Consider the following 26,501-nt stretch of genomic DNA (forward strand, 5'->3'; position numbering starts at 1 on the left):
GCAAAGAAATGCTGCTGATCAGCACTGCAAAATAGGGACTGACAGATCAGTGCTACTACATTTAATGCAGCATGGCATCTCTTCCCCATTTCTTTTTCACTGTCAGAGTCCCTGGTGTTCACAGTGGACACTGGGCATAACAAGCCTCTTTCCTTCAGAGACAGTTGTTGGATTCCCTATTGATATGGAAAATTCCTAAAGATCATCATGAGACCCCATGACTCCATAACATCTACTGATATGTGTTCAGCTGTATTGATTTTTCTTCCATAGGATGATGCCACCTATTGGGCTTTATTAAAAGAGGCAAAACAGTTGAAAGAAAATAAATACTTTATACTGGTTTTTTTTTTTTGTTTTTAGCAAAGAAGTTTAAATTTTCCTTCAGTTCAATTGAAAAAGAAGTCCTATTAGGACATCCTGAGTTATGGTATCTCATTAGGAAAGAAGAAAGAATAGAGGCAGAAAATCCACAGGCAACACTGATTGTCTCTGGTGAAGAAAAAGAAATTAAGGAAAAAAAATACAGTTTAACAAGATAGCTTTTATCCATTTTCCCAATGGGACTATAAACAACAGTCACAGATTTTTAGGCTTTTTTTTTTGTTTGTTTTAACTGAAGTGTGTTAAGGGTAATAATTTTTAATTGACCTTGAACTTGTGGTGGTAAAATTATCAACATTTAAGACTGCTCTCAGTCTGGCTAAGAAGTTATCTTTACTAAAAGAACATTCCTTTCAACTAAAAGCTAACAGTGTGATTGTTTCCAACTTCTCACTTCTGAGCTAAGACAACACAGGGTGTGCCACTAATCAGAGCCATCTTTTCCTATTGCCACGTTGCTGTTTGGTTCCTCAGCACGGGGGAGCCAGCAAGCTGCCGAAGCATCCCGTGCCTCCAGGGATGGAGACCTGCCTTTGTTAACACTGAAATGATTGCTTTTCCTTACCTCTCCCTTTTTTTTTTTTTTTCTTTTTTTCTGAAAGGCAGTATAGCTTGGTTCTCTGCAATCTGAGGAAGGGGAGCAGATGGAAAGATGCTCCCCCAATGTTCTCTCACTATAATCACAGTTAATACAGGTTTTGTCCAGACACAGTTTTTTTTCTCTTTTATCAGCTTATTCATAATCCCTGCGGGAAAATGTTTTAAAATTATTTACCCTCTGTAATATAGAAGCAATGACAAGAGACTGATTGGAAATTTTTTTAATATAAACTTTGCAAAGCAGCGATTATAATAAATCTTCATATTTTAAAAATTTAATTGAGTAAATATGTATAGTGTGCAGACGTGTTGCTCTTGCTCTTGTCATTATTATGTTAACAGTCCCTCAGATCAAGCTGGACTTGATTTCAAAGTTATTTTAAAACTTGGCACCTCTCAATGAAAATCTCTTCCATTTTCAGTGTTGGACATATGGTCTTGTTTCCTTCTGATGTTTGTAACAAGTATCCATCTCAGGCCCATCCAGATTCGTAAAAGTTGTTTGGTTTACAAGTTTGACCTCAGCCTGCCTATAACAGGTTTATTAATGCAAAATTCTGCCCACCATGAAGCTCTGTTCAGGGCTTTGTTGCCTTGAAGGATCTCTCCCCACATATTTTTATATAACTGCAAAATAATAGCAAAAAAGGATTAATGCATAGAGAAGAAACAAAACTTCTGCAAGATAAATTATTAGGTTAACTTAATGGCTGAAATGAGATTTTGACTGAATTTCTAGATAACAAATGTGAATAATTATGTACAGGCAAGAACAAACAGAAAAATAAGCACAAAATTTCAAAGTACTGTAAACATCAGATTTCTTTGTAAATCATTTACACCATCCTTGGCATAAGAGCATGAAACCAGTACCCTTTATTATTTCTTGTTTTCAACTTGAAGGAGTTGTACTATCAAAGGTAGAAATTGGAAACAAGATTATATTAAGCTAATCTTTGTTCTGTCCAAACCTGAGGACTGTGTCTGAAAGCACTCATGGACAGCTGCTGTTATCTTTGTTTGAACACACTTCTGGAAAGTAACAGAATTTCTCTCCCAGTGTGAACTATTATGTGATAGTTATTTCTTATGCTCTTATTTCAGCATAAGAATTACTTCTCTCAAGAGCAGATTGTTTATTTGTCATTTTGCCAATATGCAATTTTTTCTTGGAAGAGTTAAAAATAAGCAAATTTTGCAAAAGTATTATTTTAGCAGTATTTATCAACTCATAATTAACAAAAGCATAAAACTTTAAGTAACTTTATAGAAAAATCAGGAAAGAAAGAAAATATTTTTAGCAGTAAGAGAGTACAGTGTAACAAAATATTAATGTATTATAAAGGCAGTCAGTGAGGTAAAGTATAATGCCTTTTTTCTTCATCAAAAGATGCTGTGGCCCTAATTATCTGTGATGACTTAAATAAATATTGAAATATAATATATTCAATATTACATATATTTTACCTTGATTACATGGATTAATTTAAACTATGTATTCCAATCTAATTTTGGTTAAATATTTTCTAAGATTTTTAATTTATCCTTAAAGAAATGTGGCAATACCTTCACAGACTTAGGTTGAGATTGTCAAAAATTTTATGGAGAAATTATGTCCACACCATCAAAGTTTCTTTTAAATAGAATCAGAATTCTTTTAGGGCTAAAGCTGCCTCTAAAAATATTTGAAACTTTTCATCAGGTCCAACTATGATCTGTGGTTTATGGTGTAAGGCACTCCCCTGCAGCACAACACAACTTATCCTGAGTTAAATTCACCTTTTTATTATACTTGGATTATCTGTTCTTTACAATACTGTAATTTTTACTAAAATGTTTGCACTGGTTCTTAGAAGGTGCAAAGACAGCAATGAACAGAAGATTAAATGCAGACAGCAAGGAGACAAGAGTCTTTATTAAGTATTTTCTCTGAGTGAGGGATTGGCAGCCTTTTTTGAATTTCAGCTGAAAATATTTACACAAGTTGAAAACCACAGACTTACAGGCAGTTCAGAAAATCTTCCTAAATTCTATAGAACAACGGTTGAATAGCACTGGTTAAAATAATTTTCTCAGTGAGTCAATGAATTTATAAAAAATTAAGTACATGAGGAAGTGTTTAGATTCCTATGTGCATTTCTCACATACTGTACTCCTAATATTACTATCTGATATTAATAAGTCTCTGTGGCTTCTGCATTTGCAAGAGCTAAGAGCTACCCAATGAGGAGCCAGCCAAATCCATCATGACAGCTTCATCAGCTACTGATGAGAAATCTCCAGGTGACTGCTGGAAAGGGGGTACTATTCTAGGAATGGATCATTGTGTGCTTGTACCATATTTTATATTTTTGCCTATAGCATCTGCTCACAGCTTCTGCTAGAGACAGAAAAATGTGCTAAAATGGGCTTTTGGCCAATACAGATACTCTTAACATTGGAACAAACTATGTTCCTTCTCTGAAGAGTTACCTTTGGAGCTTCCCTCCCATGATCTCTTGCATTAATTTAATCCTCAAACACCTATAGAAATGGAATCAAAGTTTCCAGTGATGATTACAGCCCTCTAGGAGATGGCTGGTGAGGAAGAGCCAGCCTTTCTTGCCTCATTTGCAAAGACTGTGCTAACAAAGTAATCACTGTGTTAGGTCAGCTTAGAAACATCTGTTCTGCCCTCTGTATTGCTGGATCACCATGGGAACAAGGGGCAACTCCAGACAAGAAGTCACGGCAAGTACTGAAAACCACGGAGTCTGATGTAGCATTCCTGTCAAACATCCTGGCAGGCTCCCCAGGCTCCAGGGACTGTCTGCAGTGTCCATCCACACCAACCCAAACTACTGTACTGTGACTCTGGTCTCTACACAATAGTTATCCCACAGCTTGGCCCTGATGAGTAGGTTTGGCCCACTAAGCAAGAATTTTGCTTTGCTTTGGAGACTTTGGACTAAAACACAGATCTTGAAATAGGTCAGAAAAAGGAAGGGAGTGATCAGGAGCTGTTGTAGCCAACTCCATGGTGCACCCACATCCCTTGTAGGTCTGGTTATGCCACTTCAGAAAGGACATGGCAGAAGCAGAAAACACACACAGAAGGAAAACAAGGTCTGTCAGAGGAATGAAGAGGCTCCCACAGACAGCAAACAGATATGGACTGGGACTAAGAAGTATTTTCTCACAATAGTCATAATTAAATTGCAGAAATGATGGTGTGATATAAGCTAATGACAGCTGAATTTGTAAAAGTAAAAAATGGAGAATAGACATACCTGTGTCTACTAAACAGAATGATACAAACAGAATCTATAGCATGAGACATCTCTTAAACTGCCAACAGCTGAGAAAAAGAACACCTTGCTGTTTCACCTGTTTCACAGTGTTCTTTTTGGCCATCCATCCCTGTCAGTCACAGAGTATTCTGTGAACTGAATCCAGTATGGCCCTTCTTAAGCTCTTAACTCTTGCTTTCTGTAACTACACCAAAAATTTTCTCTCAGTCCTTTTTTGGTTCAGTGCACAGATGCTCGTAACAGCAAACTACAGCAATTACTGTACAAGTTTCCCCATTCAAACTTATCTCCAGTAAATGAGAAAGTTCATTTTCTGCTGACATCAATTTAACTCTGGCAATATTTTCCACTGAAAAGTAGTCTTTCTTTTGTACTTGTGAAATGTCTTGAATATCTTAAGGCTAATTAAAGGCAATAACATTCTTCATGATTAAACATACAAATGTTAGAATGGGTTTTTTACCTCTCCATTTGCTTTACCAATGGGAGAATTAAGAATGAAGTCAGGAGGAGCAAAGACATCAACCAAGGCAACTGCATCATCTTTCAACTGTTTGAAACCAAAAGACAGGCATTTGACAACTTCTGTCAGTGTCTATCGCTGAACTACAGAGCAGCATAAAAATTATTTTCATAAAGTACCAGCTTTGATAATGTAAGAGAAATCCACAATAAATAGCCTAGTTTTATTTTGATTTTTTTCACTCCCAGGCTAACTGCCAAATGAGACTCTATTTCAAGTGTTTTTCTCCTTTACCTAGGAAGTTTTTTTGTTTACACATATAAATATCTATTTTTTTGACTTGAAAAAATAATGAAATAACTGGATTGAAATATTTCACTAGCTTTCCAATGAAGATTGCAAGGCCACAAATGTCAGGGTGTTATTTTGTAGGACATATTGTTTTCCATTTATTGGTAAATAAATTAAGTGTCAATGATTTGCTGAACTTTACAGAAAATTATTCAGAAACCATTAATGTAATATCCTGCTAACTTACCCCTTGAAGTACAGAGTAATCTGTTGACTATTAACCACGTGTCTCTTTTTAGTCTTTATATAGTAGATACTTAGTCACAATAAAAAGGCTTACCCTGTAGCAGAGCTCCAAAATAGCATCCTGGATAAATTTCCCAGGCTGTTCACCTGAAGCATAGCCACCTTTAAAAACATTCACAGAGAAGCTTGTATCAGTGAAGATTACACTGATACAATCTTTATGCCAAGTTCATGAATTGACCAGTCCAGATGAAGTAGCTGCACCTGTGTAATTGAACTGACAGTCTTTCATTAATGAGCTGACTGCAAAACTCTTAACCTAAGCTATGTAGAGCCTTTTGCAGGAACAATCTACACTACAGTGTCTTGCTGCCTACCCCTCATCCTCTCACACAAGCACTGGATCACAGCAAAACCTGTGATCTCTCCATCATCTCTGAGGTAAGAGAGAGCCTTTTGGGTTAATTTTTCACTGCAGATTCCTGTTCTACAAAATTTGGTCGAGAATGATTGTTTTGTATTAAACAAGCAGTTAGAAAATGCTGAAAACATAAATTGTTGCTAGGATTCCCTGCCCCAGCCAAGTCAGGACTTTATAAAAGTGACATGCACAGCACATTCAGGGATCTGATCTCACCTTGGTAGAGCACAGCCAGGTGTTTACTCAATGACCAGAGCCCATAGAGAGCACTGAGATTCCTCAGCACGGGCTGCAGAGCCACTGGACGGGACGCTGGATCGTGGGTGTAGTCGTGGTAGCGCTGTAAGGCTGTCTGCTCAATAAAAGCAATAGCCAGAGACCGGCAGTAGTACACCTGGAGACAGGCAACAAGGACACTGAGTAAAAAAAAACAAAGATCCAGTCCTCAGCCCCTGCACAATGGCATTGGTCTGGTGAAGTTAGTGGAGTTCTGCTGATTTAGATGTGATGATACAGCTTGAGAAATTCTAAGAAACTGTAGGAGAAAACACTTTCCACAATGTCTGTGCAAAGGTTAGTTATGAAATGTCTCATGAAATGCCTATTAGAAGTAAGACTGAATGCCTATTATCAGTGTAATTTGGCAGTTGCACACAGGCTTTATGGGATCAAGAAGCTACATCAGAGAGAAGACAATGTAAAATCAGGTCTGCTGATTTTAGGATTGTCAAGACACCTACATGAATCTAAGAAAATAAATGCAGGTTTATATTTATTTAATATGTTCCAGAGTGTTATAAAGAGGATAAAATCTTTCTATTGAAAAATTATTACAGTACCTTCAAATAATAAACAAAAATCTGGTTATGTCAGCGTAAGTGGATTCTGTTGATGGATTGCAATAGATTTGAGTATGTTTTGAAGGAACTATGCAACTAGTCCCTGCCAACTATCTGATGAGAAAGACAAGTCACCAGTTACAGTTACTGCAGAGTATAAACCCTTAAGTGATTGTAGGGCACTTGTCTACATTTATATACTTCAGCTTTGCTATACATGCTCCCATGGAATAGACTGCTGACTGACAACATTCTAGCTGGTCAACAGAAGGGGATTATAATGCCATTGCTGTCCTGGTTGACTTGTTGCAATGACACAACTCATGTTTGTTTTTAGTTTTTTTCATTAAGGTTTGGATGTTTAATTTTTTTTCATGTAGAATTAGTTAATTATTTTTAATTATTTTCTTTCAAATGCTTGCATTATCCATGCATTTAGATCCACTGCAGCATGTAAAAAAGGCATATATTGCAAAGATCACAGTCTCTCTCAACAGCAGCTGCCCAGTGGCACACTTATGTCCAAGCTCAGATACATTTATGAACAGGAAAATACACATCATCTATTCTCTGCAGCATTATGGAGGATTGCTCCCTTACTAGGTGGTTTTTTGAGATATGCTAATTCCCTAGTCAGAATGAAATAAGTCACGAATATGTTTCATCATGAATGAAACATTAAGAATTATTTTCCTGTTTTTCTCCCCTATAATTCTACTTTCCTCTTTATCATTGCTTGCACTTCTGTGTTGTTTCTATCAAGCTGCCCCCCCACCAAAATAACCTAGGGATACGCTAGGAATCTCTTCCAGATCCCCCACAGCATGAACAAATATTTTGTATTACTCAACCACTGGGCTGACAGAAGTGTTTCTTCATGCCCAGAAAGTTTTTAATCAAATATGTACATGTCTTCAAAGTAAAGCCTGTAAATAATTTTCAGATGTTTTTGAGGCATGACATTTAAAATAAAATGTCCTGCTGTCCTGAGGATGACTTGTAGGCAGAAAAGAAAAACCAATGACCTAAAGTACAGTAGTTTCACGAATACAAGCCGCACGGATTATAAGCCGCACTTCCGGTGCCTCAAAAATGTTGCTGTCTTTGTCAATAGATAAGCCGCACCCCGAATATTAGCCGCACTTTCGTTCGTCGCGAGAATCCGTGCGCAGCTTTCACAAATTGGCCAATTAGTAACAGGATCGCGGCATAGAGGGCTTTACTGGCTCGGGGCGGGGCCAGGAAGGCTCGGCCTGCTCATGGTTGCTGACGGGGCCGGCCGGGTGGTGCTGCAGCCGCCGCCGGGCTCACTGGTCCCCCTCTCCCATCAGCACCGCCTCGCCGCTGCGTTTACGTACTCGCCCTGCCGGCGGGCCAGCCACTGCCGCCGCTGGCAGGCATGCCGGCCGCCTCGCCGCTGCGTTGTTTACGTACTCGCCCTGCCGGCGGGCCAGCCACTGCCGCCGCCGCCGGGCTCGCTGGCCCCCCTCTCCCGTCAGCACCGCCCCGCTGCCGTGTTCCCTAGCCCTGCCCGCCGCCGCCCGGCTCGCCGGCCGCGCCGCGTTCCCTAGCCCTGCCGGCGGGCTGCCGCCGCCGGGCTCGCCGGCCGCCCCCTCCCGTCTGCACCGCCGCCGCGTTTCCTCGCCCTGGCCGGCACTGCAGGCCCCCGCACCGCCGGGCTCCCCCATGCTGCTGGCCCCGATTCTGCTGGGCTTCCCCCGCTGCCAGGCAGCCCCACCCGCCGGCCTTCCTGCTTCTGCCATGCTCCCCTGCACTGCTAGCCCCAGTTCTCCCAGGCTCCCCCGCCCTACTGACCCGGCTCTGCCGCCCCCCTGCCCCGCCCTGCTGGCTCAGGCTCTGCCGCCCGCCCCCCACACTGCTGGCCCCGCCTCTGCCAGGCTTTCCCACCTCTGCCGGGGCCGGCCGGGCTCCAGCTTGGCTTGGGGCTGCCGCGGGCTCTCACTTCCGTGTTGGCAGCTTTTAGAATTTTGTTAATGTATTAGCCGCCCCGGAATATTAGCCGCACTTCCGGGTTTCCACCAAAATTTTGGTCAAATTGGTGCGGCTTGTATTTGTGAAATTACTGTATATCAATACCTATCTCAAAAGCAGTTGTGTGCTTGAACCTCTTTGAGTTTTAAATATAATAGACACGACAATCTTCACAATTCTGAGCTCACCATTCTCTCTAATGCACTGGCCCCAGCACCAGCTTCACCAAAACCTGGCTGACAGGCAATCAGACTGGAGTTTCTGGCAATTCCCATTCCAGATTTGACCCTGAAGAGTTTCTCTAATAAGCTGCTCCTAGGGTAAAATCAGGAAAGATGTTCTCCCCTCTATCAGTGGTTTCACACAGATCATCCCATGCTGAAGCCACGCTGAGTCTCTCTAGGTGCAGAATTGAATGTTGACTATTCCTTCCTGCTGTTTTTTCAGCTTTGCAGGTAAGGTAAATGACAATGACCATCTTCAGGGAGCAGACCTTTTTTCAGTGACAAATGACAAGTGTTCATTCTTCGCATGTGAGCCAACTTTTCTCATGGAGGTAGTAGAGGAATCTGGTGAGCTTGAGGATAAATACTGAAATTTGGAGTTAAGCCATTCCTAGCTGTTAAAACTCTCTGGTGAGAGAGTGGATCTGCTATATGTAAATTGTCAATGTTTCCTTTTCAGGTTCCAGTGCTGTCAGTCTGGTATCTTTCATGAGTACTTTGCACTATAGGAATTAGAGATGAAAAAGACCCATTAGGTCATCTAGTTTACCTACCTGCCAGAGCAAGATTCTTTCCTACACTATGTATTTGGCCACAAGCACAGATGGAGAAGTAATAGTCAGATGCTGCTGTGTATTTAATACTCACAGATTTAGTCTTCAGAAGCTGTGCTATCAAAATTGCAGACATCACACAGCACGTGCCTGCAACTTTTATGAAGGGAAATATTTCCTGAATATATCCTGGAAGATTTCTGCTGATGGTAACTGTCCTCGTGCCATCATCTTCTATGCAAGGCACACAGTCAGGTATTAAGTTTTATTAGTTATTTGATTTGCTGCTTTATGGTTCAGGAAATTGTACTTTATGACACAAGAAGATAAAACTAACAGCAACTGACAGACTTGGATGAAAATAAATAAATAAAATAAGAAAGATCAGTAAGTATTACCTGACAATTGTTTTTTGCCTCAAAATCACTTCGTCCAGCCTGCCTCTCCTTATTCATTTTTAGGTCACTTTCTCGCAGCAGGTAGCAAATCAGCCATTTATAAGCTGCTAAAGGAACTATGAAAAAGAAAAAAAAATTATTAATATTTACCTTTATGCAAGAAGTCACATGAAAATTCTACTCAGTCCCAGATTTTGTTACTTGAGATGAAAAGTGAAAGCATTAATTAATCAATCCATTAACATGCCACTTTGCCCATTAATGCAGATACAATAAATATCTGTGGAGAACAGTCAGACTGTGAGTGTACAGTGAAGACATAACCATGTCTGGCCATACTCTACTTCAAAGTGACCCCAAGCTGGAAGACAAGGTATATTCACAGCTCCGTTTAGACTTCTTACTCAACTAAATTTTTTAGGGTTTTTTTTTTTTTCCATATTAAGACTTAGGCCGGCAAGGTATGAAGTCTCTTCTGAGAATACAAGAACAGACTCCAGTCCACAATTACTGGAAGCATGTGACTTGCAAAATTTTTTTCACTGGTGGCTGAATGCAATCACACTTAAATTACTAGTTTTGTACATAATTGTATCATATTTGTAAGAGCAGCCTAAACTACTGAGGTAAAAGTTATTCAGCAGGAATCTTGCTTCTTGTTTCTTAGCTGAAGATTTAATGTAGGGTATACCTTAGGGTATAGGGAGTGTTTACATGCTGCCTAAATTAACAGTCCAGTTTCTAACAGAATGGATCAAGAAACAGGTTCAGATATTTTTTAAATTATGGTCTGGTTCAGTAGGTATTGCATGAGAGGAGAGAACATGTGCTGTTGCTCTCTCATTTATGTGTTGGTATTCTTTTTAACTTTTGTGTCCAGCAGCCCATCTGGGCTCGCAGTGATACACAATCCCCTCAGAACTGGAAAACAGCAATACAGTGGGGAAAATCCCTACCTCAGAGATGTTATTTTAGAGGAACAAAAGAGAAAAAATAGTATCTGATGCTATCTTCCATTTCAGAAATTAATTTGGGGAAAATTGAATGTATTTTGAAATGCAAACTATATTCTTAGTAAATAAAAATGCAAATAATACAAAAAATGTCAGCAAATATGACAAATATCTAATAAGGAGCAGAGGTTGAATCTCAGATCTCTGGATCCTTTCCTTTGGAAAGGAATTTAAAATTCTAGAATCAGTTTAATAGCAGCAGAAGCCTACCTGAGGAATCCATGCAATCTTCAACACTAATGGCTGTGAATTTCCAGCCAAGGATATGATGGTAGTCTTGCAAAAAGTTTATTGTTCCCAAAGGGGATTCAAAAGGAGCTTTATCTGAAACACCAGAGAAAATAAAAATTATTTATGAGAAAAGAAATCAGACTTTTTGGAACTAAAAGCCTATTACAAAGCCATGCATACACTTGACAGGCCAGATGCAATTAGACCATAATACTTACTTTATTATGCCTAGTCCAGCCAAAGAGGACTGGTGGACAAGTGTGGAAAAACCTGACATCACTGCCTATAATTATTCCCCATAAGATTCAACTCCAACTGCTGAGTTTTCCAGCTCTGTAAGATGCTAGTGAAACTCATTGCTGGAAAACTGAAACAAAATCTGGAGAACTACAAGATGTGGTGATGGATATTGCTACCAAGTCAGGTGATATGAACTCTTCCAAATACAATAAATAGACTTACGATGACTTTACTTACAGAGTCACAGAATCACAGAATGGTTTGGGCTGGAAGGGAACTTAAACATCATCCTTTTCTAACCCTCCCATCCTGGACAAGGACACCTTCCACTAGACCAGGTTGCTCCAAGCCCTATCTAGCCTGGTCTTGAACAGCTCCAGGGATGAGGCATCTCCAATTCTCTGGCTAACTGCATTAGTGTTTCATCATCCTTGCAGAGAAAATTTCTTCCTAGCATCTAATCTAAATTCTCATCCTTTAGTTTAAAACCATTTCCCTCTGGCCCATGACTATCTGTTCATGTAAAAAACAGTTCTCCTTCTTTTTTTTAAGTACTGGAAGGCCATAATGAACCTTCTCTTCTCTAGGCTGAAGATACCCAACTCTCTCAACCTGTCTTCATAGCAGAGGTGGCCTCCTCTGGACCCTCTCTAATGGTTCCCCAACTTTCTTTTTCTTAGGATCCCAGATCTGGATGCAGTGCTGAGGTAATTTGGTCGAACTAAAGTGCACTTCTTAGGGAGTAAGATACAGCTTAACCTGATTAGGGATGGCAAAATAACTAGCTAGCTTCTGCAAGACAGAAGAAAGAATATTTCTCGCAGCAAGTATTTCTGTATTGTGAATGTACCATATGATGGAATCTGAAGCACATTATTTATGCTCCACAAAATTATTAAATGACTCTCAATTGCTTTCACTATGAAATTACCTCCTAATTCCATTGTTGGGTCCAGCATAAGATTCCACAATGAAAACATACCTCTTATGCAATTCATCCAGCTCATTAAGTAGTTGCTGGTTTGCTGGAGCAGGACGTTGTTATCTCCCTCATATGTGCAGTTTGGATCATTGTCATTTCGGATTTCACCCAGACGATTCACTTAAGAAGAACAAGTGCACAGTTTAATATATTGCAACATATTAGTAGAAGCTGAGAGAGATTAACTAATTATTCTGTGACAAAATGCAAGAGAGCTATCTATTCCTGTATATAAAACTATTGTTACAAACAGATGAGCTTGAAAATTCACTGATTACCTCGTACAATAAAGATTTTTTAAGAGTGTGGCATTAAATTTACATGAGACATTTTCATCTATAAAATCTGCATCTTTATATTTGAAACTGAGACTGAATTACTCGTACAGTCTGTGCAAATGCTGGTGCAGATCCTGTACGGATTTAGGGAGATTTTTTTTGTGACTTCAGGTATGAAATAAAATTTAAAAATATGGATATGAGGATAAAATACTTTCTAAACACGTTGCTAAAATTCAGAAATCATAGAAGAACAGCAGTCGAAGAACACATCAAAATAACCATTCTCTTTCTGATCAGTGCATGCAGTGTCTGTAACTTACTGGCAAGGTAGCCATGTCCTCCACAAGCTTCTCGGCACTCCTGGGCTGCCTGCTGAGCAGTCCAAGATGTCAGTGGTTTGCTGGCAGCAGATAAAGCATGAATCTCACGTCCCAAATCAGCCTTTGTGAAAAACAAATTATAAACGGGGAATGAATTTTATAGAAACTAAGTTGGTGACCAACTAAAGGCACAGGTACATATACTGCTTTATAATGAACAGTAACTGGCAATACAGGCATAAAACTCTGAGATCCATGTAACTGCAAAGCATATTCTTTGGTGCCACAAAAAAACCTTGCCACAACTGAGGAACCTTCTGCACCAACTTCCTTATATGAGAAAGTCATAATTTGTGCCAGGTAATGGGCACATGGGTGCGTCTTAGCTCAGCTGTACCAGCTGACACAGCATTGAGTTATTTCACCACCTGCCAAGCTTTTCCTCCCAAAAATGGAGAAGGAGGTGGTTGAGGGTGGCCTGTCCAAAAAAAAGCTTCTATTCCCTCTGTGACATAAGCAGTATCTCTCTCCCTCAATGGGATATTTATAATATTTATTGCCTTACACAGTTTTCACTGATCTTTTAAGCATCAGTTTTGTGAAGAGCAGGAAAACTTTTATGTACACCCTCAGAGACTTCAGAGGATCACAGTAGCCTGCATTTACACTAACTCTGTTGACCTTCCTTTGAAAATGCATTTGGAATTCTAGTTTCTGGAGACAGGGGCTTGATACAACCAAAGCTTCTTTAAGAGCACCTCCCTGAATGGTGGTGCTTGTTTAATGATCTGTAGAACAAAAGGAATCCATAAGGATTACATTTTTAAAATTTTCAACAATGAGATTCTTTCCTATCATGACTGTTTTCCCTAAGATTAGTGACTGCACTGCAGATCTCCAGAGATGAAGTATCAGGTAAAACAATCAAATAGATTCTTCTGTGTTTTGTGCAGAGAGGAAAAATTAAAATACCCCACCATTAGTAAAAATTATTTCATGAGCTTTACTTCAGATAAAAAAAAGCTTGAGGATTTAAGCAAGACCTGAGCAATACACAGCCAATATGTAGGCTCTAAAAATGTTTACTGCCCACAATTATAAAATTTATATGCTGTGGAAATAAAGTACTGCAGTTAATTTGATTAAGAATCAGTCCACAGAGACTGATAGATTAAACTATTTCCCCTGTAAAGGGATGACTTCCAGTGGGCTGATTGTGGATGAAAAATTCAGTGTTAAGACTCAAAAGTCAACTTTTTTTGCTAAAAATACTTATTTTAATGCATAAATTTGAATTGCAAACTCAAGCCAGACTCAGAGAGTCTGTGCAGGAATTAAGATTAGTATATTTTCAGAAAATCTTTGATATATGCTCCCTGTAGAATCATTTACAACAGTTATAAGCTAAATTTACACCATCATAATATATTTATGATAAAAAATTATGCAAGAGAACATAACCTTCAATCCCAGAGAAATCAATAAATCTTTAATAACTCCATCAAAACAAATTTGAATGCTTTTCTAAATACAACTTCAATCATTACTTTATATGTCCCATATTTCTGAGACATTGCTCTGTCATTCTTGATTGTAAGAGAGCTCAACACCTCTAAATAGGTCTTCATTTAACAGTTTATTACAGCAAGAACTCAGTGAAGAGGAAATATGTAAACATCTCACCTGTCTCTGACTCCTTTGCTTTGTCAACACACCTGCAAAAAACTCTACAAAGTTTTCAAACAGGGACCTTGAGAAATAGTCTAAGGCATATGCAGCAGCCAGGTACGGTAAAGACGCCATTGCTGGGAAAAAAAAAGAATTAAATTAATTTGATCACAAATTGATAGATGTTTAAAATAGTTATTATATAGAACCATCTCATTAATTTTTACTGTGTTCAAATTGGAAAACTGCTAAATGGAGAAGAGAACAAGAACCACCTATAATGTAATTTAATTACATTTAATTATGTTATAGGTGGTTCTTGTTCTCTTTATACAAGTTATGGTTATATTATTTTAGTTCGCACATTTCATGAATTTGTGATAAGCATTCTGTTAAACCAGGGAAAAAGTTCACTGAAGCTTTGGGGACCAAAGACATATTTTTGCCATGTGTTTATAAAATGTCTGGCATGCCAGGGTCAGTCATGATTCATAAGTTTCTTCAGAACAAACATGACAGAGGTTGTAGCCATTTCATGGGGCTCACGAAGGAAAAGAAAAACTGCCTGGAAGTCTTTGTGGTAAAGGAAAAAGGGAATGAGAGTTTCAGCAAGCAGAACCCACAGAAAAAGCCAAAACTGGGGAAAACTGAGAGACTCGAATAGTGGAAATCAGACCCTGGCTTATTCAGAAATGGTGGAAGGAAGGCATCCACCACCAATTTGTAGAAACTCCTGAAATCTTTCAACATTGCAAGATAAATGTCAACCCGGAAAAAGGCATCCAAACTTCAAAGACCAACTGGGAAGGTTTGCTTTCAGCACTTCTTATATATTAACCTTTGTCATTCAGTTTCCCCTTTTTCCAGTTATTCTACATGCACTTTTTTCTATTTTTCCTGCAGTACTTTTGAATGTGCATGTAAGACAGACTTTCTCTAAAAGGTTACTATTTTAGGAGACAAATGTTTCTAGGTACTTCAGACAAACATGCATTTTTTGGTTTTGCTGTTCCAAGAACTTATGTTAAAAGCCTGGGTATGCCAGGAGAAGGTTTTGAGTTGGAATCAACCCCCATAGCTGCACAAGAATGATGCTTCAGGTGACACAGACAACCTTAATTTCACTAAGTTCAGAGTCACTACTGTGATCTGCAGCAGCTCTTTACATGAGTTTCATCATCTAGAAGTCTGTAGATGACATTCCAGAGTGTTCACCTGTGTTTGGTACTCAAGGACAGGTATTTCTTCATCCTCAGTTGGTCCAAACTGACGACGAGCTGCTGAGAAGCGAATGGCTACTGCCAAGGCAAGCTTCAAATTGGTCACGGACATTCCTGTGATCATAATTCTGCCAGTGGACAAGGATCCCAGAGCTGCACTGAAACGTTCTTTAACCTCCTGAATTAATAGAAAGCATAGAAGGAATGCTGAGGTTAACATTTCATTTTACCCCCATAAAGATGCAACTTGGTAGTATGATCAGAAGTAATTTTGCCAATTTGGTTTCTTGACTCATTCAGATGAGGTATTCAGGTGAGAGTCAGAGTAGTCTTGCCTGAACACAGTCAGACTCTAAACTTTGGGATCAGTGGGGTCATGCAAAGAGTACAAAGATCAGTAAAGTCAGCCGGGTGAGCTGAGACATCTCTAAAATGCAATTAAAAAACCAACATTCATATCTCATATGAAACTGTCAACAGCCTTCTTAAGTTCAGGTAACCAGTACTTCCTGACATAAGAGGCCCATTGCTCTGTCTCCCAACCTACATTTACCTTTGTACATTTAATGAAACAAGACCTTGTTTCATACCTTGATAGGACTTGAGTACTTCCCCTCAGCTGTGACATCTCCAGCTATATTCAGTATGTTTTCTTTTGGTATTCTGACATTGTGGAACATGGCAAATCTGTTTAAACAAATACACAAACAGTATAAAACCTATGTCTACATAGTCTGAGGTGTTTATATTACAGATAAAAGGTCATAAGAAAATTGGGATTGCAAAATTATCTGAGGCATGTGAGTTCACTGAAAACAGCGCCCATCAGGCCACGTAGGCAATTTTAGGCCTGGCCTGGGCCAACAAAGACTTTCAGACTCAGAGCAGTACAATAAATTCAAGGAGAGAAATTATTTGTTATAACTTCTGATTTTCGACTTTTTGTTTTTAAAAGATGCAGTTTACAAAACAAAACAAAAAAAATAATAACAGTTCATTGGTTCTGGGAGACCCTTTCAGCAGCTTTGGAAGGAAAGAAGTAAAAAACAGTAATGGAAGGATAAGCAATGGTATTCTGGTTGAGGGAAGGGACAAGTTACTTACTGGAGACCTTGTACACAGGCAGTTTGACAGGTACTTTCACTGGCACCTCAGAAAGCTAAACTGAATTCTCAGGCTGCATGACTTAGGTTGCCTAGGTTGGTATCTCAGCTGTCAAAAAGCTTGGGAAGATGAACAACTTCCTTCTGCTGCCTAGAATGGGACTGGGCCATTCCGATTCTAAATAATTCCCTGCCTCAAACAATTCTGTGGAGCTATATTCATAACTGAGGTGCTGTTTAGTCCTGGCTGGAGACTGCTTTGGAATAGAGACACTATATATTTATGAGTCTAAAATATAGATCTGTGAGGATCACTCATTCTACTGTAATACAAATAAGGACACAGCTGAAATAGTGCCTGAGAAGGAAATGAAAGGAAAATTTTCCTTTGTTTAAAATCAAATTAGTAATTCTGTTCCCTGAAATGTGGCATCTTAGAAAAGGAAGAGCAGGATAATCCTTTCTAAATTGCAGCACTCTAGCTGCAATAAAGAGGGAAGGTCTTAAGATAGGGAGAATTCCTGAGTATTCATATTCTTCAGGAAGAAAGTGATTGAACTGTTTTACCCAAATGGGCAACACAATTTGGCACAATAGCAGCAGTATCAGCCCCACTCAGGAATATCTCACTATCTAATAGCACTTGAAAAGCTGTATTTGCAATCAAAGAAAATTCCTTTTTCCTGCCAATAAAGGCTGATCTACTTAATATGGCTCACGAGAGCCAGGTTTTCACATTAATAAATTACATAAGGGCTGCATTGCTGCATGTGCTTTTAAATTATGAGTTGTTTCCAGGGAAACATATCTGAATACTGAATTTATTCAGCCTTAGAGATACACAGTATTTTCAGACTTGGACGTGGAGAAGGCATGCTATCCTAACCAAGAACCAGCTGCCTCAAAAACCCTAATAAGTGCTTTGTTAATGCCAGTTTCAGTGAGACTACATTACTTTGTAATAGAAGCAAATTCAGATTTTCCAAAAATCTGATTTCCATCTATGTTAATATTTTTCTTCGTATCTCTGGAAAACAAAAAAATCTCTTTCTAGAAAGATCTGTTGACTAAATTCATGTTCTCTGCTCCCTATATCCCGAACAGAATCACAACTGAAACTAAAAATATCGGTACAACAACCAATATTTTTAAGCAATAGCATGCATCTTGGAGAGAACTCGAGCTTTTAAATTATTATTACTCATTACTTTAACTACAGAAGAGTGTGTGTGGCAAAGTTTAGATTTCTAGTTTACACTCTTTTTTTTCACAGTTGCTGTCCTCCATAGAATTCCAAGAAGGTGCTTCCTTCTAGGACCTTACAATGCAAGCATAAGGCAGGAAGCTACAATATGTTCAAACAGTGAGTAGACACTAATTACTGAAGAATATTTTCCTGATAGGATGCCTGCCAGTCACAGCACATCAGCAGCTCATCAATTGCATTTTTATACAAGCCATTAGAGCAAATGAGTATTTTAAGAACAAATCAGAGTGAGGAAAGTAAGGGAGCTCCATGGATATTTATAAGGATCCTTCTCAAAAAGGAAGCAAGGCATGGAAGAAAGCATGAAATATTATTTTTAAAAGTTACTGAATGAGTGATAAAAATTGGAATTATAAGCACAGACTAAAGAAGAGTTGACCTAACAGAGAGATGATACAATCTTTGTGGCACATATAGGACAATATTTCAAAGAGCTCCAATTCTTGGCTTTCTCTCTGCAAATACATACCTGGAACATGCTTAGCCTTGGATGTGATAAATGGTAAGATTTAATGGCAGCATTCATAGAGTCCTTAGGGTGGAAAACACCTCCAGTATCAGAGTACAACCATTACCCCAGCAGCACCATGCTCACCACTAAACCATGTCCCCAAACACAACACCCACTCATCTTCTGAACACTTCCAGGGATGATGATTCCACCCCTTTCCTTGGCAACCTGTCTCAATGTCTGAACATTCTTTCAGTAAAAAAATTTTTTTCCAGTATGTAACCTAAACCTCCCCTGGTACAATGTGAGGACACTTCATTTTGTTGTGTCATTTGTTAACTGGGACATAATGACAATGAATTAAATAGCAAATTATCCTCTGTTTTGTGTTCAGTTTTACACTGTAGTGATTAGTTCAATTCACTGAGCAAAGCTGTGCAGTTGTAGAAAAATTTCTATATTGACCTGTGCTTGAGAGTCAAGTACTCATAAAAAGCAAATTGAAAGCTACTGCTTTATAAATCTATATACCAATTGCCTACCTTTAGGAATTCCAAGCCTACTCATAATGAACGTGTGACAGATGAGTGCTGAACAAAAGAGCTCCCAAAATGAACCTAAACAATTTTACCCACTTTCCCTTGCTGTGATACAATCCCAAACAGTTAAATCTAAGGGGAGTCTTCTGTTGGAGTGAAAAGCCTTGAAGAAAGTTTTATTATAATCTGCCTGACACAAATATTAGGAAGTTAATTCTATAACACATAAAAGATGACCTAAAATTATTATGATTAAAAACTACAAGCACACCCTTCTTTAATAACTTCTTTCACAGTTAATGAACCAGAATACTGAACTTCCTATCATTATACGATAGCCTATTTTCTTAAAATCAAAATGAATTCAATTAACACATTTTGAAAGTTTAATTTTTTCCCTTGATATTATCCACTGCAGATACATTATATAAAGATATGTGGATATGCATATCAGATGAGAAAAGCTTTAAGAAGCAAAGCAGAGAGGCAGAACTAGCAATTAAAAATTCAACAGAAAATTTCTATGTGTAAAGAAATAAGATATTTTGCCTATAAGCACAAATGTTGAAATAAAAGCAGAACCTCACAGGACTGGTGGGTTAAGCGACCTTGTGAGATTGCTGCCAACTGCTGTTATGCTCTTTCTCCAAGAACTTTGCAGTTGGGAATTGTAAGACATACTGGCCAATTGGAACTTAATATTGGAACATATTAAAAATAAATAGTAAGATTTATGAAGTCAACGATCACGTTTTAATGGTTATTAGCCTAGGAAGCATAGACTTGGCCCACATCTGTCAACGCATTAAGGGGAAAAATCTCCTTAAAGAACTGAACAAATATCTTACAAGAATGGAACTGTATACACAGTCATGGGATATCATGTACCAGCAAGTTTGGAAAATGGCTAAATTTCACACAGTGATGACAAGACCAGAGGTTTGAAAGCTGCCCTATTTGGGGCCTCTTCAGCACAGCAAATAGCGTGACTGAGATTAAGACCTCTCAGCAGGACAGACAGACAGCTGTCACTTTAAATAGATATCACAGGGCTCTACAGCAATGTGCAAATTTGCATCATGTAAACATATTTTTTACCACAGATTTAAAATAAAACTGTATCACACAAATTTCTACCAAGAACAGCTGAGCAGATTGAAGTGCTATTCCAATAGTAGCATTCTTGTTTGAGTTCTTTGGCCAGTAGTTTAGGGAACATTTCAAACTAAGTTAGTCTAAACTGACTTTAAATCATGCAATAGTAATTCATCTGGTGTGCAGTAATGCTGATAAAAGAGCAACAGCTGGAAAAGCTATGAGCTCCTTTTCCCAGTACTAAAGTAACAACTGTTACCTATAGTACAAATAGCTCAAATATGCTATGGTAAACTTCAGACTCACTAAAATGCCTTTTCTGCCAGCTTTTGTTACTGACTACATTAGAGATGGTGCAGTCATCAGACTTCCAGCCAGAAACAGAAAGCAGGTGAATGGTATTGGAAGGCTGTGAGTCAACTGATATCAGGACTGTTTATGGGATACAGTAAACCTTGGGAAGAATAACATTTCAGAGGTTTGATGAAAAACTTGCATAAAGAAAGAAAATTGCCACATACTCTAGACTGAGCTCAAAGAAAGGTTGAAGTTGAAAAGAGTTACAGTGAAACTGAGGAAAACTGCATGGCAGTATTTTAGTTTTATTTTCTACAATCAAGGCTCTAATCTAAGAATGCAGCTCTGAACAGTAATGCTCAATAGCAATGACAAAACAACATAGCAGTTTATAAGCCTCCTAACCTAACAGGCAAAGACCCACTCACACTAAGTTCTTACAGTCCAAGTGCAGTGTTGCGAGGAGCTCTGGATGTGCAGACTCCTGCAGCTGTTGAGAGCTCACAGAGCTCTGCTAAAGAACAAAAACGGTTGGTTGAAGTTCACTGTAGATGTGAGGTTGTATTTTTGTGGGTCAAAAACCAAATGTGTGACCAGATCTAAATCTACCTTTCCCCATTTTCACCCACACCAAGTGCCTTTTAGTGTGAAGTAGCTATGGCTGTAGAATTTTGAGGCACAAGAACATGACAGAAATGAGGGGATAAGGCAGCACTCTGCAGCAGTGACCACAGCCCAGGAACATGCACAGCACTGAATGGACCCACATTGTGTCCAACCCTGACTGCACAAACTACATGAGGAAGGCAAAGCAGGGAAATGCCAATGACTCTGCTGCAAAAAGTCACAGCTTTAACTTAAACTGTATACATGCAAATGTGTTTGCAAAATACCTAGTTTTACTGTGCAAGTGGCACTTTTCACAAGGACTAAAGTATTCACGGTATATTCAGATAACCTAAATACAGGTACAGGCATTTTAACATCCTTTTTTCTCTATAGCCACTTCATTGCTACTGTAATTGTTTGAAACTTAGGTCAGAGGCTGTAAGTCAATAAAAAATATTAAACAAGCCCAAGCTTGTTTATTTGGGAAGCAAGACTGATTTTTACACTCCATTTCTTACATCTCTGTTCTTTTTCCCGTACTGAAACAGACACTCTAAGGTCTTGCAGCGAACCAGACCTGACAAATTATCTGAATGAAGACAGTAAAAACTGATGAGTTTTTTTTTTCATTAGTTTTCAGGTAGTTCCAGTTCCCTAGCTGAGTCCCTTGCAGGTACATAAATGTTCATCACAGCAGAAAGAAAAAGGCAGTGTAGGAGTAGAAGCAAATAACCAAAGAAGCTGATTATGGATATTATCTTCACTAAACTACTGTTTCAGATTGAAAGATGAAACTCCAAAGTCTATTTAGGCTTTAATAATGTATTATATCTCCCATCTTCCTAGTGAAATAACTGCGACAGTTCAAAATCTAAATGAGCATGAAGAGGATAAAGAGTAGAAGACAAAAAGGACTGGACTTTCATTTGTTCTGCCCTTAAACCAGCAGTAGCAGAATCATAATGCATTACTAGCAGTGATACTGAAATAGTAACAAACAAAGAAACAAATGATGAATTACCCATTTTAGAGCAATTTGTAACAGCTTGGAAGCCATGTGATATATGCCATCTTTACCAATATACATGAATTATAGTGAGGGCTTTTTAAACCACCTAGAAGGGATTATTTTACACACTTTATTGCTTTTCTGTCCAACAAATCTCCTTTACCCATTTATTCTTGGGCGTTTTGTTTTCAATATCCAGAAAACAGAATCTGGCCTCACTAATTGTTAGAGAACATGCTGAAAATCTCAGTGTGTTATATGTGTGCAACGATTGACCACATTTTAATCGTACACGAAAGGCTGTTAAACAGCTAACAAACCCCATCAGTTTTCCCAAGCCCACAATTATCATTAGATCCAGTTAACAATTCTTCCTCTGGAAAGACTCACTTCTCTCCTACAAAGACTTAAGGTAAAATGATAGTTTCGTTCTTCTAGTTCTCCCCTTACAAAAGGTTTTATCTGCTCAACATGTTTTACAAAGACAGGCATGGCAAACACCACTTCAGAAATATAATTATAGCTGATTTTCACTCTTCCCCATGCAGATTCAGTTGGGCATCATTTCCATCTCTGAAGAGGGGAAAGCAGAAATTTGCTGCTAGTTAAAACTGGACATGAAACTAGTTCACCACCAATTCCGTGTGATGTGAATCATTTACTAATGTGCACAAAAACAATGGGTAATTTGGGCAATGTTCCAGTATCTAAGGTATATCCTTCCCCTGCTCATCCAAAAAAAACCAAACCAAAACAAAAACCCCAACAAAAACCCCCACACCAAAGGAAGGAAACAGCAATGCACACGAACACATAGCCCAGCTCTTGCTTTATGTGTGTCCCCTTCCCCACTCTTTATGCCTGCCATGCATTTTATTGAAAAGCCCCTGGAATCCCAGATACTCAAGGATTTTTTCATTAGTTTGTTGTTTTTTTCCCCTCACCATTTTGGGTCCTGAGGGAGCAGTATATTTCAAAGAATGACAGAGCACTAGCAACAGGTGGACATTTTAATACTATAAAAGAAAGACTAAAGCATTTGCATCCCCTGCTGGCAGTCTGATTTAACTTTGCTAACAAAACAAAACCAGTCTAAACTCTGCATAAGAAATAACAGAGTTCTACTTTTACCCCTTTATGCATTGATTACACAAATTATTCTAAATTTCCTAGAGAAAAAAAAGTATTTAAAAATATTTTACAGTGATTTTGTCTTTTTTTTCTTTTTGGTCAGGGCAGCTAAAGTTAGAAATACAACAGTTTATACTGAGTGCCATCACACAGCACTCAGAGGATGGCCAGGGTATCAGACCCAGCCAGCACGGGTTTAGGAGGGGCAGGTCATGCTTGACCAGGCTGATCTCCTTTTATAACCAGGTGATCTGCCTCATGGATGCAAGAAATGCTGTAGATGTTGTGTGCCTGGATTTCAGCAAGACCTTTGACACAGTCTCCCACAGCACACATCTGGAAAAGCTGTCAGCCTGTGGCTTGGACAGGAGCACTCTGTGCTGGGTTATGAACTGGTTGGACGGCTGGGCCCAGAGTGGTGATGAACAGTGCTGCATCCAGCTGGGGATCTGTCACCAGGGGTGTCCTCCAGGGGTCTGTGCTGGGGCCTGTCCTGTTCAATATTTTCATTGATGACATGGATGAGGTTACTGAGTCCTTCATTAGTAAATTTGCAGATGACACTAAGCTGGGAGCGTGTATCGATCAGTTGGAAGGCAGGAGGGCACTGCAGAGAGACCTGGAACAGTTGGATGGATGGGCAGAGTCCAATAAGATGAAGTTTAACAAGTCCAAGTGCCCAGTCCTGCATTTTGGCCACAACAACCCCTGCAGTGCTATAGGCTGGGGATGGTGTGGCTGGACAGTGCCCAGGCAGGAAGGGACCTGGGGGCACTGGTCAGCAGCCAGCTGAACATGAGCCAGCAGTGTGCCCTGGTGGCCAAGAAGGCCAATGGCCCCTGGCCTGGATCAGGAATAGTGTGGCCAACAGGAGCAGGGAGGTCATTCTTCCCCTGTACTCAGCACTGGTGAGGTCACACCTTGAGTGCTGTGTCCAGTTCTGGCCCCTCAGTTCAGGGAGGACGTGGAGATGCTTGAGCACGTCCAGAGGAGGCAACGAGACTGGGGAGGGGCTTGGAACACAAACCCTCTGAGGAACAGCTGAGGGAGCTGGGGCTGTTCAGCCTGGAGAAAAGGAGACTCAGGGGTGACCTTATCACTCTCTATAGCTCCCTGAAAGGTGGCTGTGGTCAGGTGGGGTTATTCTCTTTTTCCAGGCAGCAACTGACAGAAAGAGGACACCGCCTCAAGCTGCACCAAGGGAAATACAGGTTGGACACTAGGAAAAAACTTTTCACAGAAAGAGTGATAAAATATTGACTTTTCACAGAAAGAGTGATAAAATATTGGAATGATCTGCTGGGGGAGGTGGTGGAGCCACCATCCCTGGATATATTTAAAAAAAGACTGGATGTGGCACTTGGTGCCATGGTCTAGTGGAGATGTTAGGGCATGGGTTGGACTTGATGATCTTGAAGGTCTCTTCCAACCCAGAGATTCTGTGATTCTGTGTGAAAACCTACAAACACCATGTGATTTTTGGACATTCAAATTATGAAACTATGAGAATTATTTGGAAAGATAATTTTAGAAATGGATTTATACTGCAAAAATTCCCACATTAGTTCTGACATTCTTTCTCTTACTAAAAACATTACAGTCTACATTAGCAGGAAACCAGCTTCCAGCCAAACAACAAGAGATTAACTGTTTTTCAAAGCCAGAATGGACAACTACAATCAGCTACTCTGTTTTCTTACACAGCATAAATCAATAGCTTTCCAAGGAGGCTCTGGAATTTCTTGACCTTCATTAGTGTTCAGGACCTTAACTCTCTGTATCCATATTGAAAATTATTAGCATGAATTTCTTGAAGCACAGGAACAAAATAAAATATCTCTGTCAGAGATATCAGACTCTGATCCCCACTGTGACCACATATCTTGAGTGTAACTACATGGAAATAGACCTGATTTACTAAGTGTTCAGGCTAGTTGAACCAGACTCCACACACACATACAAAAAAACCTGGCAATGCATGTAGTGAAGACTAACACTTGTAGTCCCAGCACAAGGGAAGGTTTTCTCCTCTCGGCATACAAGTCTGTGCTTTCTCTGGGATAAATGAGGGTGTAAGATTGCTAAACAGCCAAGGAGAACACCTTGACAAGGCAGTGTCTGGTGAAGTATCTCCATGTGGGTCCTGGGATTTTTCAGATCATGCAACCTAGAGTCCATTTTCTAGGGTGGCATGGCTTGCTGCCTCTGCAAATGCAGAACTTCCTGTCCAGTCCCCATCACGACCTTCATGTACCTCTGAGAGCTGACATCCACAAGCCCTGACACTTCTGACATCTCAGTGTGAGCAGGAATGATGCAGAACAAAACTTGGTCCCCTGGTTCTTGAGAACAATGTTGGCATGGCATGCCTCTAATCTTAGACCACTCCAAAAAAAAAGAAGGTAGCTGAGGTAGTTCAGGAACAGAGTTTTCAGCTAAATGAGTTTTTAGCTAAAGAAGGGGCATCTGTGGATAACCTTGGGCTCCCTCATCCTTCTCTCTTAATCTCCAAGTTCTGTCTTAAGGTTTCTAATGCAGGGACTGTCTTAATGCATACTTAAGAGACCAATATCCAAGGCCAGAGCTCTTTGGGCACTGTTTGAACATAACAAAAGTTTTTTTTAAAAAACATATACAGAGTAAACAGGAATGCCCTATGATTGCTTTAAATGACATTTGATGTCAAATAAGATAAGGGACTCCATCTGACGATAAGATAGGAAGTCACTGGTATCTCATTTAAAGGGTACTTCATGGATTATAATTTCAAATTATTCAATTATTATCAATATTTTAAGAAAGACTATTTTCCCAGTAGATAAAGGAGAATTGGATTTAAAATTGTGTACATTTTAAGGTCACATAACAAGCATACTCTTCTGTCCTGTGTTGCACATAAATCTATATTGCAATATAAGAACGAACACCAGAATTTAAACACTTCTAAAGAAATATGAAGTTGGAAAATATTTCGATTTCTCAGGCCCATGCTGCTGTGCCATCTGGTGGCTACTAGTCTGTAATGCAGAAGCAGGAAAAACCCACCAAACCTTAAACAAGTCTTTCTCAGTTTTCCTCTATAAATTAATTTTGAGTTGTTTCAGGTTTTTTAACATTTATTTCTTCTTTGTCTTCAGGAAACAGAGAATCGATGATAATGAGCTAAACAACCATGAAACTCCTATAACCTTCTGGAAAGACAGTCAAAGCCATAACATTTGAAACCAGGATACTTTAGGATATGTAAACTGCATTTATATGTTTACTGCAATGGTCTGTTTTGAAGGACAGTACATAAATCTGTAACAAACTGAATCAACAGAAAGAAGAAAATCTGAGGCAT

The 26,501-nt window shown here is 39.2% G+C and overlaps 1 protein-coding gene across 1 annotated transcript in view; it reads right to left on the minus strand.

Moving 5' to 3' along the window:
* Positions 1-1,190: 1,190 nt before the first annotated feature.
* LOC116996498 (peroxisomal acyl-coenzyme A oxidase 3-like) overlaps positions 1,191-26,501 on the minus strand; it is a 32,856-nt gene continuing 7,545 nt past the window's right edge. Inside the window, 12 exon segments of the mRNA XM_033060223.1 lie at positions 1,191-1,611; positions 4,738-4,824; positions 5,369-5,436; positions 5,912-6,089; positions 9,703-9,818; positions 10,926-11,039; positions 12,169-12,288; positions 12,770-12,890; positions 14,453-14,565; positions 14,568-14,574; positions 15,653-15,835; positions 16,248-16,344. Coding sequence (XP_032916114.1) covers positions 1,492-1,611; positions 4,738-4,824; positions 5,369-5,436; positions 5,912-6,089; positions 9,703-9,818; positions 10,926-11,039; positions 12,169-12,288; positions 12,770-12,890; positions 14,453-14,565; positions 14,568-14,574; positions 15,653-15,835; positions 16,248-16,344 — 1,324 coding nt within the window. The 3' untranslated portion in view covers positions 1,191-1,491.

This window comes from Catharus ustulatus, chromosome 5 (assembly GCF_009819885.2).
Source record: "Catharus ustulatus isolate bCatUst1 chromosome 5, bCatUst1.pri.v2, whole genome shotgun sequence".
Lineage (NCBI taxonomy): Eukaryota > Metazoa > Chordata > Aves > Passeriformes > Turdidae > Catharus > Catharus ustulatus.